This window comes from Mercurialis annua, linkage group LG4 (assembly GCF_937616625.2).
Source record: "Mercurialis annua linkage group LG4, ddMerAnnu1.2, whole genome shotgun sequence".
NCBI classification, from domain to species: Eukaryota; Viridiplantae; Streptophyta; class Magnoliopsida; order Malpighiales; family Euphorbiaceae; genus Mercurialis; species Mercurialis annua.
The window spans coordinates 30,728,198-30,746,539 of NC_065573.1; the positions used below are offsets into that span (position 1 = coordinate 30,728,198).

The 18,342-nt window shown below is 31.5% G+C and overlaps 1 protein-coding gene across 1 annotated transcript; it reads right to left on the reverse strand.

Annotated features, from left to right (window-relative positions):
- Positions 1-6,844: 6,844 nt before the first annotated feature.
- Positions 6,845-18,085, reverse strand: LOC126679233 (ATP-dependent DNA helicase 2 subunit KU70). The gene is made up of 19 exons (XM_050374222.2): positions 17,912-18,085; positions 17,747-17,824; positions 17,222-17,338; positions 16,578-16,692; positions 16,256-16,361; positions 16,041-16,158; positions 15,853-15,936; positions 15,677-15,735; positions 14,288-14,421; positions 14,144-14,187; positions 12,279-12,355; positions 11,855-12,002; positions 11,012-11,073; positions 10,463-10,523; positions 9,577-9,672; positions 9,380-9,500; positions 8,218-8,320; positions 7,785-7,956; positions 6,845-7,222 (listed from the first exon to the last, which is right to left on the reverse strand). Exons 1-19 carry the CDS (start codon positions 17,975-17,977, stop codon positions 7,109-7,111), a joined length of 1,875 nt encoding a protein of 624 aa, XP_050230179.1. The 5' UTR covers positions 17,978-18,085; the 3' UTR covers positions 6,845-7,108.
- Positions 18,086-18,342: the final 257 nt, after the last annotated feature.

Here is an 18,342-nt window from a genome sequence, read left to right on the forward strand (position 1 = left end):
GACAACGTCCTATTTGTTCTCTAGAAACACTTGAAATTCTTCCCAGACTTGCAACAATTTTGGATATATATTTTTAGTGAGCTTTATTTGTGTGATTTTAAATTTTAGCTCTTAATAGTTGATGAAGCACGTGTTTTTCTTAACGACTAATCGTTTACAAATACTTCATCTTTTTAAATTCTTATTTATGGTGTAAACTTTTAAAAGTGTTAATTTTAATTCATATTTCATTTTCAGTTTCAAATATAACTATCTACTTAAATAGGAGTAGAAAACAAATTCAAATATTCCTTTCAAATAGTTTGAATTTGCCTTTTTAATATAAAAAAATCTAAACAGAAGGTGATATGGGTGGCATATTAAAACTTTTTTCATTTAAATAAATGACTTCAATTGAAACTGAAAATTAAAAAATAGGATAAAATTAAAGATTTAATAAATTAGAGTTATAAGTAAAAAAAAAAAAAGATGAGATACTTATCAAATGATTAAGCCTTTTCTTAATAAGTAGAAAAGATTGGACAAGTGGTATCGTTCTAAACCAAAATATATCTTCTACCGAATACAATTTTGTTGATAAAAAAATATAACCTCTTAAGCGATTTTTATAATAAATTAATCCATAATTAAATAATTTTAAAATAATAGGAAAATTAATCATTTTTTATAAGTATTGTTATTATCTATTAAAATCTTATTTTACTAGTAATTGATTGTTATAAACATAAATGTGGATCAATAATGTTTTAAACTAAATTAGGAGACTAAACTGTATTTCATTTCTATAAAATAGAGCATTTGATTAGCATGTGTATATATTTGGCACTATTTGCAACTGTTAAACCAGATTGACGAAAACATTCATATAGAGGTTCAAGTTCTCACAAACTCACACTTTGACAATTGCAAAAGTGCTGTTTTAATTAAAGCTGAAACCATGAATCTAGTTAATCTATGAGTACAAAGTCGTCACATAGTAGTTCTAGAATATCTTTTCTACAAGTATAGCGTTCCACTATGGATTACCTAATGCTTGGTTCACTTCACGTCGTCAGGAATGGTTTTCAAACTATCCTGAATTTCTTACGACTATAATTGCTTCTTATTAGAATTAAATCAGAAGAAGATCCAGTCAACACACAAGTCAGCAATTTAGTTTGTTATATAAACCGTTAGAATTGTTAACAGTGTTAACTGAACACTCAAACAATATAGCCGTTAGATTAAAAGAACAAATATGAGCTGTACACGTGTAAAAGCTAAAAAGCAGCTCAAGTATAAAACTCTGTAAATGATTATTGTTTCAATTAATGAAAATCAATTCATTTCTTTCCAATCTTTCTTCTATTCTAATATGGTATCAAAGCAATCTTTGCTCCGCTGAAAAACGGTTATTTTTCTGATTAAACTTCATCTTCTCCGATTGAAAGCAGTTATTTTCAGATCAGAAATTTACATTCTTCTTCTTTGATATTCATCATCTTTTTTCTCAATCATTAATCAATTTTTCATATCAGTTCTTTAATATAATCTTTTCTTATTTCTTTGTTGAATCTTTATAATGTCTACTTTTTACACTGAAGAAAATACTTCAAGTCCTTTTTACCTACATCCAAATGAAAATCCATCTCTTATTCTTGTTTCTCCATCACTGAATGGGCAAAATTTTCATTCATGGTTTCGATCCATGAGAATGTGCTTATTATCTAAAAATAAGCTAAAATTTGTTGATGGTAGCATTCCTATTCCATCTAAAGAAGATCAAATCTATCCTGTTTGGGAACGATGCAATACTATGGTCCTTTCTTGGATCTTGAAGTCTTTATCTCCTTCTATTGCACAAAGTGTGTTATGGCTGGATAATGCAAGTGAAGTCTGGAAAGATTTAAATGATAGATTTTGTCAAGGAGATGCGGTAAGAGTTTCTGATCTACAAGAAGAAATTTATGCTTTTAAGCAAAATAATCTTTCAGTTACAGATTATTTCACTCAATTGAAAATTCTCTGGGATGAGTATATTAATCTTAGGAATGTGCCTGTTTGTTCTTGTAACCCTCAATGTCATTGTAATGCTCTAAAGGTTGTTAAAGATCATCAAGAAGGTGATTATGTTATTAGGTTTCTTAAGGGATTAAGTGATACATATTCTGTTGTTAAAAGCCAAATTTTAATGTTAGATCCTCTTCCTAAGATCAACAAAGTGTTTTCTCTTACTTTACAGCATGAGAGACAATCTGCAACAAATATTAGTTTTACTCAAAACATAGATCCTGTTGTTTTTGCTGCACAGTCTGTAGGTTCTTATCCTAGAAGACCTAATTTCAATTCTTATAATGGCAATAGGTCTTTTAGACCACAGGGAGGACAAGGAGTACAAAATTTTGCTACTGTTAGTAATAATGGTTTTAGACCACAGGGGGGACAGAAAAAGTTCTATACACAGAATCTTAATGTTGGAAAACCTATGTGTAGTTTTTGTGGATTTTCAGGACATACTATTGACATTTGCTTTAAAAAGCATGGCTATCCTCCAGGTTACAAACCTAAATTTAGACCACAAACCTATGTTAATCAAGTTGGACAAATGATGACTAGTGATGATCAGGGAAATAGTTATTACTTAAATCAATCACAAGAGGAAGAGTTGAATGGTTCTTATGAGAATGGTTCTTATGAATGTGTTGAAACTGTGAATAGTCAGATGAATGATCAAATCAATAATCAGATGAATATGCATATGAATGACCAGCAGCAAGTTTCTACTGGAAACAATGTTACTTTGCCAAGTATTACACAGGATCAGTATATGCATTTGATGTCAATGCTTCAACAAGCCAACACTAATAGTAGTAATGCTATTACATCTTCACCAAGGGTTAATACTATCTCAACAAATTATTTTTCTGTCTCTGAAAAGCCTGGTGAAGGTACACATTTCTATTCTTATTTTAATAATTTCAATAAGTTTGTTGCTTGTGCTTATAATATGAAGCCAAATAAATTTGCTTGGATTATAGACTCTGGAGCAACAGATCATATAGCATGTTCATTAGATGCATTCACTACATTTAAAGTTGTGCATAATATTTTTGTTACTTTGCCTAATTCTCAGAAAATTGCAGTAACTCATATTGGTAGTGTTAAGTTTTCTGATGATTTTGTTTTGCATAATGTTCTTTATGTTCCAGAATTTTCATTTAATCTTATATCTACAAGCAAATTGACCTCTCAGTATAATTATTGCTTGTTTCTTCATAAAAATGTTTGTTTAATACAGGACATTGTCAAATGGAAGATGATTGGATTAGCTAAACAAATACAAGGACTTTATCATCTGGATAAAACTCAATTTGTTATGAATTCTGTTAATTCTGTTGTGAATTCTGTTAATTCTGTTAAAAATTCTGTTAATAATGAGTCTGTTCAAGATAGTTTGAATAATACTGTAAATGCTAAAAGTTTGTGGCATTACAGGTTAGGTCATTTGGCTAGTTCTAGGTTGAAATGTTTACAGAATATAGATTCAAATATTAAAGTTCCAGTTGATAGTCACTGTAAAATTTGTCATATATCAAAACAAAAGAAAATACCTTTTCCAATTAGTAAATATATTGTTCTTAATTGTTTTGATCTTTTACATATAGATATCTGGGGACCAGCAAGAACATATTCTTTATATGGTCATAGGTATTTTTTAACAATTGTTGATGATAAGAGTAGGTATACCTGGATATTTTTGCTTAAAGCTAAGTCTGAAGCTAGATCCATAGTTCAAAATTTTTGTGTTTATGTGGAAACTCAGTTTAGTTCTAAAGTAAAATGCATTAGAACAGACAATGGACTTGAATTTTATATGCCTAGTTTTTATGAATCTAAAGGAATAATACATCAAACTACATGTGTATATACTCTTGAACAGAATTCAGTGGTAGAAAGAAAGCATCAACATGTTTTGAATGTTGCTAGATCTCTTAAATTTCAAGCTTCTATGCCTTTAAATTTTTGGTCTGATTGTATATCTCATGCTGCATATTTAATAAATAGGGTTCCTTCTCCTATAATTGAAAATAAAACACCATATGAGATTTTGTATAAAAAAGTTCCTTGTTTTGATGATTTAAAAGTCTTTGGTTGTTTATCATATGCATCTACATTATCTCATGACAGGAGTAAGTTTTCTCCTAGGGCTGTTCAATGTATGTTCTTAGGTTATCCTGCTAATACAAAAGGATATAGATTATATGATATACAATCTAAGAAGGTTTTTATTTCAAGGAATGTAAGGTTTTATGAACATCTTTTTCCTTTTCAAGATTCTGATATATCTTCTTCATTTGTTACAGATTTAGTTTTGCCTGCATCTATAGATACATTAGATATGTATATTGTGTTACCTCATATTAATGTGCAAAATACTGTTAATGTCAATGAGGCCATACATATTCCACATGATACAAATATATTACAAAACATTTTGCCTTCTATGCCTGTAGTTAGAAAATCAACTAGAGTGACACATAAACCAGCATATTTAAAAGATTATGACTGTCAATTACCTAAGATTCATTCTGTGATTTCTACACCACATTTATTAGAGAAAGTTTTTACTTATAATAATTTAAGTGTCAATCATAAAGCTTTTTCTGTACAAGTTGATAAGAATATAGAGCCTAAGACATATAATGAAGCTGTTAGACAAGTTTGCTGGCAAGAAGCAATGAAAAAAGAACTAGATGCATTAGAACAGTATGATACATGGTCCTTAACATTATTACCACATGGCAAAATACCAATAGGATGTAAATGGGTATTTAAAATTAAATACAATAGTGATGGTACAATAGAAAGACATAAAGCTAGATTAGTAGCAAAAGGATATACACAACAAAATGGAATTGACTATATAGATACATTTTCTCCTGTTGCAAAAATGACAACCATTCGTGTGCTTTTAGCTTTAGCAGCATCTAGGAATTGGTTTTTGCAGCAACTGGATATCAACAATGCCTTCTTACATGGCAATCTTCATGAAGAAGTATACATGTCTGTTCCTCAAGGGCTTCAAGTTACTGATTCAAAGTTGGTCTGCAAGCTCAATAAATCACTTTATGGTTTGAAGCAAGCAAGTAGGCAGTGGAATTTAAAGCTGACAGAAGCTTTGCAATCTCAAGGTTTTATTCAAGCAAGTTCAGATTCATCATTGTTTACAAAGTCAAGAGATAATTCATTCACAGCACTTCTAGTGTATGTGGATGATGTTATTCTTGCAGGGAATGACTTGGTTCAAATAGACTCCATAAAGGCATATTTGCATAGTACATTCAAGATTAAAGATTTGGGAGCTTTAAAATATTTTTTAGGTTTGGAAGTGGCAAGATCAAAGTCAGGAATAAATCTGTGCGAAAAGAAGTATGTCATTGACTTGTTGACAGAAACTGGATTCCTAGGTTCTAAACCAGCATCTACACCAATGACTTCTGAAACAAAATTGGTGAAAGAAGACAGTCCATTATACTCAGATATTCAAGCATACAGAAGACTTGTGGGAAAGTTAATATATTTGTGCAACACAAGGCCTGATATTTCATTTCCAGTACAACAGTTAAGTCAATTTTTAGACTGTCCAACAGAGAAGCATCATGCAGCTATATCAAGGGTTTTAAGGTACTTGAAAAAGTCTCCAGGACAAGGACTATTTTTTCCTACAAATACAAGTCAGCAATTGAAAGCCTTCTCAGACTCAGATTGGGCAACATGTCCAGATTCAAGGAAATCAATTACTGGTTTTTGTGTTTTTCTGGGGAATTCTTTAGTATCATGGAAAACCAAAAAACAAGCTACTGTTTCAAAGTCTAGCTCTGAGGCTGAATACAGGGCATTGGCAAATGTCACATGTGAGATACAGTGGTTAACTTATCTGCTTGAAGAATTACAAGTACACAAAACTTCACCAGCATTAGTTTATTGTGACAATCAATATGTTGTATACTTGGCTCATAATCCAGTTTTTCATGAGAGAACCAAGCACATAGAGATTGATTGCCACATTGTATGGCAGAAGTTACAATCAGGACTCATGCTTCTATTTCCAGTTTCTTCTGAACAGCAGTTAGCTGATTTTTTTACTAAACCTTTACCTCCTTCAATGTTTCATAACTTTGCAAACAAGCTGGGTCTGCAAGATGTTTACACACCAGCTTGAGGGGGGATATTAGAATTAAATCAGAAGAAGATCCAGTCAACACACAAGTCAGCAATTTAGTTTGTTATATAAACCGTTAGAATTGTTAACAGTGTTAACTGAACACTCAAACAATATAGCCGTTAGATTAAAAGAACAAATATGAGCTGTACACGTGTAAAAGCTAAAAAGCAGCTCAAGTATAAAACTCTGTAAATGATTATTGTTTCAATTAATGAAAATCAATTCATTTCTTTCCAATCTTTCTTCTATTCTAATACTTCTGATTCGAGTTAATAAGATTTTTTTAACTTTCAAAAAAGAAAATATCAAGCGAGAGAGAATTTTATAATCAACTCTCGCAGATCGTGGTTTGACTATTTTAAAATTGATAGGTTATAGGCATCTGATAGGTCGTAGACCACCTATATATACTCTTTTCTTTTTCTACCTATACTAACTCAAGCATTGGCATGAACAATCGGAAACCCTTTCAACTATCTTCCAGACCTCAAGTCCCTTCTTTTCAGTGTATCACTATGCATGATAGTCATATGGCTTATGTAAATCATTCAACGAATTTCGCTGCTCATGCTAGCCAAAGCAATGAACTCTAAGTATGTTCTTCAATTTTGGGACTATTGCCTCCTTTGCTTGCGGATGTATTAATCTCTTATCACCAATTATATAATCCGTCAATTTCATAAAAACAAACAAAATGAAGTTGGAGGACCCATAAACAAAAACAAGTAAAACTTCAAGGGTCCTGTTATAGATTTTGCCTAGTTAGAAGTTAGAACTAGTCATAGATGGCTATTAAGTTAAAGCAGAATTTTTGGTTGATCATGACTCTGTTACAAAATAAGGCATTCATGAGCACCTGTATCTATCTTCTTCGTATATCCATTTGGTTTCAGCATATGGTTTTCATTTTTCCATATGAGTCAATATTCTGCTGATCAAAACTTCTTTCTTCCCAGTAACAGGAAGCTTGTTTGCTGTCAAGTACAGCTTCAATTCCGCTACCGTCAGGTCCTTCAACTGCAAAACATATAAAGCCAGGGAGCGTTGTTACTTATTAATAACCTGAAACAAAATATCTTTGGCAGAGCTTAATAATGTTTTTGTCCCAAAGTATGAAACTTGCAAGTATATATGTAGAAGTGAGCTTTCAATTGAAAAAACCAGGAATCAAACTACTCAAACCAAACAAAATCTCCAGTCAAGCCGAATCGAATTTAACTTATCCAGTTCGATTTCACGCAACTATTGAGTTTAACTTTTAAATTTTAAAAGATATATATTATTAATATTTGAATAACAATTTACTATATAGTCTAAATGAATATAAAACTATAATTTTACATGTAATAAATCAATAATTTATAGCACAAACAAAATAATCCTTTTTTCATCTCATCTTAGAAAGGTTATTAATTAATTTTTTTTCTATCCTTATTAATAATTTCATGTAAATTATATTTTAAGCAGTAGCAATTATTTGGAGAAGATAATAAGATTAGAAGAAAATTTAATCTAAAATGTTAGTAAAAATAGAAATTAGACATCTAAAATGACACATCAAAAGAAAACATTCTCAAACCTGGCCTTTGTCAGCAAGACTAGCCCAGTCGTAATTTGCAGACTCATCTTTGGCATTTTCGGCAGCTGCTTTCCTTTTCTTTGTGGTCTCATTTACTTTGACATTTTCCTCATCATATTTGTCACCATAAACAGCAAGCTTGATTTCCTCTATTGCCTTGACAACTCCTGGTCTGGAACCATTCATTTTAACAGATTATTGTTTGCTGAGCTAGGGTCAAAATTTATTATTTTTTCTCATTTTTTTTTAGAAACTACTGATATTTTAATTCTATGTAAATGAAACTCTACTTACAAAGGAAATTAAAATATTAGAAGTAAAACAGTGATGTTTCACATGAGCAATAATTCTAGATCCGTGTATGAAGACACGGCACATAAAAGCTAGAAAGACGTAAAACGGTATAAGGACAATAAGTTGAAGGAATAACTACCTAGCCATGCCTGCCTCATCAGGAAGTGTTTCATCTTTGCATTCTGGCATTTCATCTTCTTCTAGAGCTAAGGCCTGCAACACTGCATAATGTCTCTGCAAAGCTGCCAAAAATAACTTCGTTAAATACCACAAGACAAAGACAACTAATTAAAGCACAAGGATAAGTGACATGTAAATAAACTATGTAGAGACCGGACATAACTTTAAAAAACTATAATAAAATCAACTAAACATCCTTCCTGAAAGCATTGTTTTAAAAAATGAACCGGTGGCCAAACCAGATGGGCCACACCTTCACAGACCAACCGATTGCATCAGTTCAACCAGCTAGTCTGACCAGTCTTTAAAACCCTTCTTATTAACTTTTTCATTTTTTTGTTATTATTAAAATTCTGTTTTAAAACAATTTAAGCAGTCCAAATCTCGTTGATACTGGTCAAAACCCGGTTAAACCATAGCCTAACCAGGATTTCTAATTCCAGCCGCCACCGGTTTCCGATTGAACCAGTCCAGCCGGCTGGTACGGTTTTTAAATAACTGCCTGCAGAATCACTACCCTATCCATGTTTTCTTAACAGATAATTCACATAAAAACTCAACAAAATGATTACATCTATCTTGTTTGAAAAATTATGCATGCAACATAATCCAGTTTCTACTGCATATTGAAGGTCTACAAGCCTATTATACCCATTTCACAAAATCAGCCGTGCATATTATTTTCCTAAGCTCCAAATGCAAGGAAAAAGAGATAGAGGAAACGGTGGGACAGTTTGATTGCATAAGCCAAACCTAATCCCTTGGAGTAATTTATATAGTTACCGGGTTTTCTCCTAATTCCACAAGAACAGAAGTTTCAACTATAAGAAACTCCAGTTCATAATTAGGCAAAGCTTCAGAAAATATATATCCTTTTTTTGTTTTCATTTTCACTAGAGACGGTGACATGCAAGATAATTGCCATGAGTAACAGCTGTGGATATGCATAAAACTTCATTCTTTCATATACATAACCAATCCTTTGAAGTGAAGCACGAAAGTTCTTCATAGCCTGATTACTTTAGAAACGTTTAAATTAATTTCATGTCATGGATAAAGGCACTTAGAAATAGGCTTTGAAAAAAATTTAATTTTATCACTAAGATAAAATAGTAAGTTACCAGGATTCGAAAATTGGCAAACTGAAAAATCTTTTAGGTCCACACGCTTAATTAAAGCAGCAGCCTTTTTAATTTGATCATCAGATGCATGAGCTACTCCAGCATTTGACTCTGAAGGAAACTGCAATCAGTCACCCTGTCATTGTTAGAAAGGCAATCATACAAGACATTTATGTCAAATCTAGAATTATTTTTACCTCTTCATCAATATCTCTGATATCGTCACAGTAAGGAAGATAAATCATGTGCATTCCTGGTGGTTCAACCTGACCGCCGCCAGTAACAATCTCATCCTGTTAAGTTTCAAGGAAACCAGAGTGCTTCAGCCTTTAACACAAACACCTACCGCAACCCAACAGATATAACAGAAATTAAACTCCACATTACACTCCACTTCAAATTACAATTTCTTCACTTAAAATCTGATTATCTGAGACATTAAATTACTTCACTTAAAGCCAGATTATTTGAGACATTAAGTTGAACCACACGCCTCCACGGTAAATTTTCACTTTAAATGACAAGCTTCACTTGAAGTCATATTATTTGAGATATCATTTCATAAGGAAGATTGTGCAAAATTATATTTGATAAAAGAATGCTACATATGGAAACAGAAAATTCAATATTTTTTGTAAAAAGAAAACGTGTTCATTTTCCTCCAGCTTTAATGACCTTCCACAAATGCATGCTCATGGTATCTGGCATGAACCTGTGAAAAATAAGGTTGATGCTTCATTCACATCTCACTTTTAAACATAGCTATTCTTTAATATCTTAGCCATTCAACAGATGATAAACAGCTCCTACCACATGTCCTCTAACTCTTATATTCAGTTTGCATTCTCTTTGTCTAAAGAGCATCATACCGCTTATGTGAGATACTTACAGCCAAAGGAGGACGATCAATAAATCTGCCTCAATAACTGAAGTTACACAGTGGATGAATTATTTTCTCTATTTAATTTTCCATCAATCTCCATGTAAATTAACTAATAGATGTAAAACATTAATGCAGGCAAGGGAAAGTACATGCAACAGGATACAAGCTTATTCAAATATCTAAGCTAAGGCCAATCTTACTTGCGCGACAAGAGCAACCAATCGAGCATGAGATGAACCTCCTTGGAATGCAACAGCAAAACTGAAAAATATCACATTAAGTGTTTTAAATCATCAGCAGTTGTACAGCCATGTGCAGCACATTCTATAAATCCATCAAATACCAATTTAACATCGATAAAAGTAATATGCATAATCCTGACTAATCAAAGTCAGCATGGTCAAATAAATCCAATCTACTCCAGATCTTTACTTAATTTATAAGTATACTCTGTTTGGTTCAGGAAGAAAAGTGTACGATGAAAGTAAACACACCCATCATCATCACAATTTGCTGATTAAAAGTGATTTTTTAAAATCACAACCATCAAGCTTCAACTTGAAGCTCTCCATCTACTAGTGCATATTCCATATGCTCAAATTAAAGAAGAGGAGGGAAGGAATAAAGTGGTGCTAATAACTATCTTACTAAGGAAATCATGATAAATACATAGCCTCGCAATCATGCCAAATGCATATAATATTACCATGAAAATGCTAGTCAACTTCAAATACAGAAAAGAAACCAACCGCTTAAGACGCAACATTGATCTGTGCAAAGCAATGAAAATGCTAGTGCTACCAATCAATTCCTGCAACCAATAATATTCAAAGAACCGCTTAATGAAGACTACCAAAGAATCCTATCATAAATTAAGAGGATTAAAGAATTTAAGTTCACTTATACTATTTAAAAAAATAACAAAATAAGATGAAATAGAAAAATAGTGAACAGATCTTAAGTTTGAAGAGAGAAAACTTGTGTCACTGACATGTTAAAACATACAAGTCACTTACATATTATTTTTCACAGCCATGTCCGCGTCGTATAATAGTCAAGAGTAGTAAATTTGATGGAAAAAACTTTTCTATGATCTCAATAAACTTCAGGTGGTTTAAAGTTGCAAATTCAATTTGAAAAGTTTAGGTGGGGAAGAAGAAAAGTTAGGGACTGTATGAAAATTAACCCTATGCTATGACTGACATTTTCTTATCCAAATATCAAGCTATCTATGACTGAACAAAGTGGTGGGTACAAGAATCCAAATTTTCAATTTTATGAACCATACACTTCTCTTGATTTTTCCATTTCTTTGGACTGGTAATAAGATGGATGGTAGTGAAGAATTTAGTACATGATTTGAACCACGTAGGTCAGTAAAAATTCATTAACAATAAATCAATTATCTTTAAGTTTCAAAATGGTAATTGAGTTTAACAAAATCAGACAGTTATAAGTAGAAAATTATGCAAATTGTATTTCATTAGACAGAATCAATAGAAATAAACATCAAAACCCATAGTACATCAAGAAGAGAACTTTAGAAAATTGATATCTACAGCAACTCTCGAAATAAGAACTAGAAGACAAACCTTATCACTAGGAAAAACAAATGTCGGAGGCCTCAGGTTGTGATAATCTTTCAAGCAACTTAGAGGCTTGAATCCGAGAAGACGAAGTTGTCCAGTTGAAATTCTTTTAATCTCTGATAGCTCATCTACGGAGAACATAATATTCTCACTGCAGAAAGGATTAAAAATCTGGGCTAAAAATTCACATAGTGAAACAAGATCTTAGAAAGAGACATAAAAAATCCTATATTAGCAATTGGTTATGATTTTTTCTCCAAAAAAATATGAGAACATATTGTGGTCGTCAATACGTAAGAAGAACTCATAGCATAATAGTGCAAGCAGAACAAAGAACGCTCTAAAAGAGAGAAAAAGAAGAAGAAGAAGAAGAGACACAGAGACCACATAATAGATAATGCAATCACCAGAATATAATTGAGCTTACTTTTTATAAGCATGAGCGAGCTTTGGAGATTCATGGATTAGTGCACCTGTATCCGCACAAATGAAAGATCTTTCTGTCTGCACAATTTTGACACATATATCCGCAATCAATATTTACTCCCTACTATGTTAATTTAGAGTCTATAACGGCAAAAAGACATGAATAGCATAAAGTTCTAATTCCACGACTAGGGGAAACATCTAATATTTGCCTACTTGACATGACTTGCATGTTTACATAACACCAGCCAGGAGCCATAACTAGTGTAAGTTTCAATATTTATCTAAAATTGTAAATGTTGATGTTAGAATTAGCTCTTATGAGGTGATTTCAAGGAAAAATCAAGGGGGGAAAAGTGGTAGAGGTGGTAAAAGAGATACAAAAGGTAATAGGTGCTATTATTTGCTATCTCGAACCAATGGTATGCCTTTTCTATAATTAATTTGTGATCCAATATTTGCTCATTGGCAATTAAAAAAAAAGTAAGAAAAGCTTCTCTAAAAACTGGACAACAACAAAACACATACAACATTAACTTCTGCAATAATTGATAGAATACAATATACTTAATCAATGTCTTACAACAACAAATGGCTTTTTTGGTCCAAAACTAAAGAAGTCCAACATTAAACTGGGTAAAAGTAGAAGGTTTAATTGCATGCTAGGTGAGAGTAAGAGACTAATCAAGTCACTTTCCTTAAACGACAAATATAACCTACACTGCACAGAAACGAAAATAAAACGGATACCGTAAAACGGTTTTCTTTCAAAATATAGGAAATTGAAACATCGGAGAAACGGGTAAATAATAAAAACATAGGAATATCTTTATATATATTAAAAATTATAAAATTTAATAATAAATTAAAATTTATTTATATAAATATATATTTTCATGCAAATAGATTACTATACATTAATGATAATTAATGAAATATTTCATTTAAATATCGGAGTTATTAGTAAATTTTGATTATATTTAAATGATTTATTTACATAGCTACAGTAAATGTATAAACAATATTTAGTACATATAAGATTTATAACTTTACAAATTTATTGATTATATAATTATTATTTTCATGTCCTTTGTTTTTGAAAAATATCGTTTTCTGACGTCCGTTTCGTGAATTCTTATTTCGTTACCGTGCTGTTTAGTCAACAGCAATAAGAAAATAGATCTATTGTATTCTCTTTAAACTTATCTCATTATATATTTGACTAAATAAGAAAATAAAATAAAAATATTAAAAGAGTTTCTAAGTTTAGGTTAAGAATTAATTGTTTTTTTCAAGTTCAAAAGAAAAACAAAGTGCAGAAATAAAGAAAAAATTTAATGTATTTTTAGAAATAAGAAGAGTTTTTGATTGTGGGTAACGTGAATAAGAAAACTTATAAATTAAAAAGAGCTAATATATTGAAAAAAGAAATAGATGAAACTTCTTTACTCCTAGAAACAGGTGTCTAATTTATGTTATTTATCGGAACACTTCTGAAACATTTCTCGTGAGTTCCGAGGAGTTTTAAGTGCAAAACATTTCAAAAACTAAAAAACATAGTTTCCTCAGAGTTTTCATGCATCATAGATTATAACTCACACGTTACATATCATGACCATATAAATGCACATTAATATACATGTATAATTTAGAACTTCTAGTTCTACATTTCTAATAAACATATCTCCGAAAGAGTTGCATGTACATGTATACTCTTTTGCTAAGATCCCTTTGATATCAGACCATAAAAAACTCTATTGGGCATCTTATCAAAAGTGCAGCTTCTGTGTGACTTCGCTTTTAACTGTATATATGAATAATGCATGAATGCAACAAATAGAATGCACTCTTGACAGTTAGCATTACCTTTAAAGGACGATTGGTCACAGAATTAAGCCATGTAATTGCACCTAGGAATAAAATTGTTACCCCAATTATCAGGTATTGCAAGATGAAAAGAGGAGGCCTTTAATATAATTAAATAAAAAACAAAGTAGAGAGCCTGTATACCTGGTGTAGTTGGACGTATCAAGGCGTATGTATTCAATTCAATTGACATCCCACTTGTAATTGAGAATGTGATTTTTCTTACAATACGTTTTGTAAACATGCATTTTCTCAGCTGATCTTTCATATCTTCCATTCTGAAATTGAGACAAAGTTTACATGAAAAGCAAATACCGCAAGCATGCAAAACTTAAAAACATCCAGCATAATGGTGAATAATGTCGGTATTCTTTCTTATCAAATTCTAGGCTGAAACTAAGATTATGGTCACGTTAGTTATAATACTTGGATGAAGGATTTTTGAAAAACCCACCATTTGATTTGACTTAGAGTTATGGTATATCTATTAAGACACCATAATTGTTTACCCACTACAATTTCTCAAAACAGAAGGTTATGAAAAGTCACTTCGGATGTGGAATTGTGTGAGAACCGCATTTTAATGAATAAGAAAATTAAAACCTTTTTTCCTTCCATTCCAAAAACACCTTCAACTCTATACATTTGGAAAATATAAATTCACTAAAAAATAGAGTTTATATGCATGGAACTAAAATTAAAAAAATAAAAATAATCTCAAAACTTTTATAGCTTCAATCCAAAGGAGGCATATGTTTACCCATATCAATGATATTCCCAAAAAATAAAGTACTGAAAATTTTATCAATGTATAAATTCAAAAATTTATCTTTCTCAAAATTTTTGGTGTTAGAGATAATAAAACCATACTAGCTTAACATATTTCGTTCATTAGTAACTTCTCGTGGTATCAAAGCCTCTATGATCAAAAGGTTTAAAATTTGATCTTTGAAAAATCTCAGTTAGTTGAATAAATATTAAGCACAAGGTAAGGACACGCTTCAAGTTCAATGGACATTAGTGTGCAGAATGTGTTTGAGATTATAAACCCATAGTTGGAAACACACCTAATAGCTTATTTATTTGGTTGATAAGATATTTGACAAAGAACAACCATGTTTTTCGGTGCAACTTAATGCAATCATATTTTCAGAAATGCAGAACACGCAATGTCATGCAAATAACTAAAAAATTTACGCCGTTAAGTCATTAAATATTGTCTTAAACATTTGGATAGATATTGCGTTGCAAATTCCTATCCAACATTTAGTTCAGCTTAATTATGTCTTTTTTTTTTTCTTCTTCTTACCTTAGTCATCAGATCATCTCATTTTCAACTTCTCACATCTTATGTCTTCCAAACTGTTTAATTATTGTAAATGTCTACGATACCAGTTTGAATAATGCTAAGACCAAATTCAAAGGCTTAAAGATCAAGAGTTTGCAAATTGTAAAGCAATGCCAGGCGATAAAATGTGAAATCCCATGCTATTAACATATGAGAAATAAGTTACAAAGAAACAGATTACATACTTTTGTCCTGCGGAGGGCATAAATTGAGAAAGTTCGTCACCTTCTAGTCCAATCAATTCCTGAAATCCATAATATTTTGTATCAATTCTTTACATCACCCATGGATGTTAACTTAAAAAATCAAATGTTAAACGTGTAGATTAATGAAAAGATCAAGAGGTATAAGCATGCTATACAGCATAGAAAAGTGAAATTTTGAATTCTTCATCACGCCGGCTCAAGGGGAGAAGTTCAATTGAAATGCCAAGATCTTGTGCATCCTGATAAGGAGACTCTAATAATTAGATTACTCCAGATTTTACAAAGTTAACTTTAGCTTAAGAAAAAAAGAACATAAAGAATCAAACCAAATAGAATTTCTTACTCTAGCTCGCTGCAATGTGGTTCTTGTCATATCTGTTTTTGCCGCACCCTGCATACTTCCAAAAGGATCATCTTCATTTGTAAATAAGAGTATACGTTTATCAGCAGTTTTTGCAGATCTGAGAAGATTTTCACACAAGATAAGAAAACACATAAGACAAAGTTGAATTCCAGAACCAAGGCAAAAAATGTGAAAAGATGATAGTTATGTATTACCCTTTACGCAAAAGTGCTTGTGCTACCCAAAGAGCATTGTAAAGGGAATTCTCTCTAGAACCGGACACAATGCCATACTGACTGCCAATTTCTTTCAAAAATGATTCTGCAGGAAAAAAATACTGAAATTTACTCAAGATGTTCCATATAAAAATGAATTCCTCAAATTCGCAGTTCAGCAAAAGTAAAATTGTCTTGTTATGACAATAATGTAAACAAGTTGATTCACTATGTCCCGTCAACTTCAATGAATGACCTGGCCTTGAATAATATGAAACAATCCCAGTTAGTCAGAAAATAAAGATTGAAGAGAAGCCCTTACCCTCTATGCTATCAAAATCTTTTATAAGCCTTGCAGTTGGCCTGTCTAGATACTCTCTTTCAGCAACATTGTACACAAAAACACCATTGAGGTCCTGCAAATTCCTCTTCTCCCTCTGCAATAATTTATAAAGAAAGGCGAACATAATATAATTACAACTCAGCACTTGTCAGTTATCTTAATGTACAAAAGGGCAAAATCTGAATGCCCCAAAAAAGAAAAGGCTGGAAAAAGAAGCATCCATACATGTCTTTCTTTCTTGTTAAATACGATAGAGAGAGTGAAAGAAAAAATAACAGAGGCATACAGAGATGGAATACATAAAATGGCTAAAAACAAACCCAAAAAGACATGTAACAGCTTACAAAACAACAGTGCACCAACTTTGACAACAAAGTAATATTTTCTCAAAGTACAAAAAGAAAAATTTGAATGGCCAAAGAGGACAAGATTATGGAATATATCATACATAAAAAAGTTTTCTTTCTTCTTTTTAGAGGAGATGAGAAAGAGCAAAAGGAGAATAACACACATGTAAAGATGATACGCTAACTGGTTAAAAATAAAGCAATTTTCCAGTATACAATCACTCGATAAAACAAGTACCGTTTAAACTATTTCATCTAACCAAAGCAAAATCTTACGGTGTTGAAGAAGCAGATTGCAACTTCGTCGTATGATCTATTAATGATTTGAGTCTTCAGAGATTCAACAATACAGCTGACTACCATGTGAAAATGAGTTTCATCCTTTTGATCTTCCTGCCAATATTGATACATCAACAGATGTCAAATAATATAATATCAATTCCTTTCAGTAGCATTTTTACCATATAAGTAAAATTGATGACCAAGAAGAAATCAGTTCCAATACATGAATTAATATGTTCAAAAATAGTCGATTCAATTTGCAAGATTTTGTTAACACTCAATTACAGCATAACGAAGATTTATACAATTAAATGCAACCAAACAAACCCTATTGAAAGTGTAAGCTAAATTGACTAGACAGGCTACTGTAACTCAAGTAAACCACAATTTTCGCACAGTTAGCTGTGAAACCAAATAAATAACAACATGAAACCTGTACAAATATAAAATAAAAGCAAAACAATTAAAATTTAAAATAGAGTTAAAAAATCATTAAAACTAAAAGAGAGGGAGACTGACGCCCGGGCACGTAGTGGAGAACATTTTAGGAGAAGCATCGACAAGATAGACCACAAATTCCTTGGAAGATTCTCTTTGCTGCGAAAAAATAAGTATAATTTGTAAATTTCAGAGTCAATTAGAAGTAAATTGGAGTAAAATGAGACGATAAAAAAAATGAAGGACCTGATAGAATTCAGAATCTGAATCATCCTCCTCGTCTTTGAAAACGTCTTCAGGGTCTAACTCCATTTCTGAGGCTTCAGAGAAATTAAGTAACTGAAGAGAAGAGTTGCACAACACTCGCCCGCCTCGTTTAATTTATAGGCTCAAATTTGAATATGCAGAGACTTGTGTTTTAGAAGTGTGCCCGGGAAGCCGCGAGTAAGAGTCAATGAAATGACACGCTCTTACACAGTCACGTGTAGCATAATTTACATTTTCATTCCTCGTTTTTGAAAATCCAATGAAATGATCCTTTATTTTTGTTTTTGGTAACATTTTAATTATTCTGTTTATTTTTTATATTAATCAAATAAATCAAGGGACTTGACTAAAAAGGAATCACTTTAATAATTAAATTTATCTTTATATAAGTATAAATACAATTTATAGTT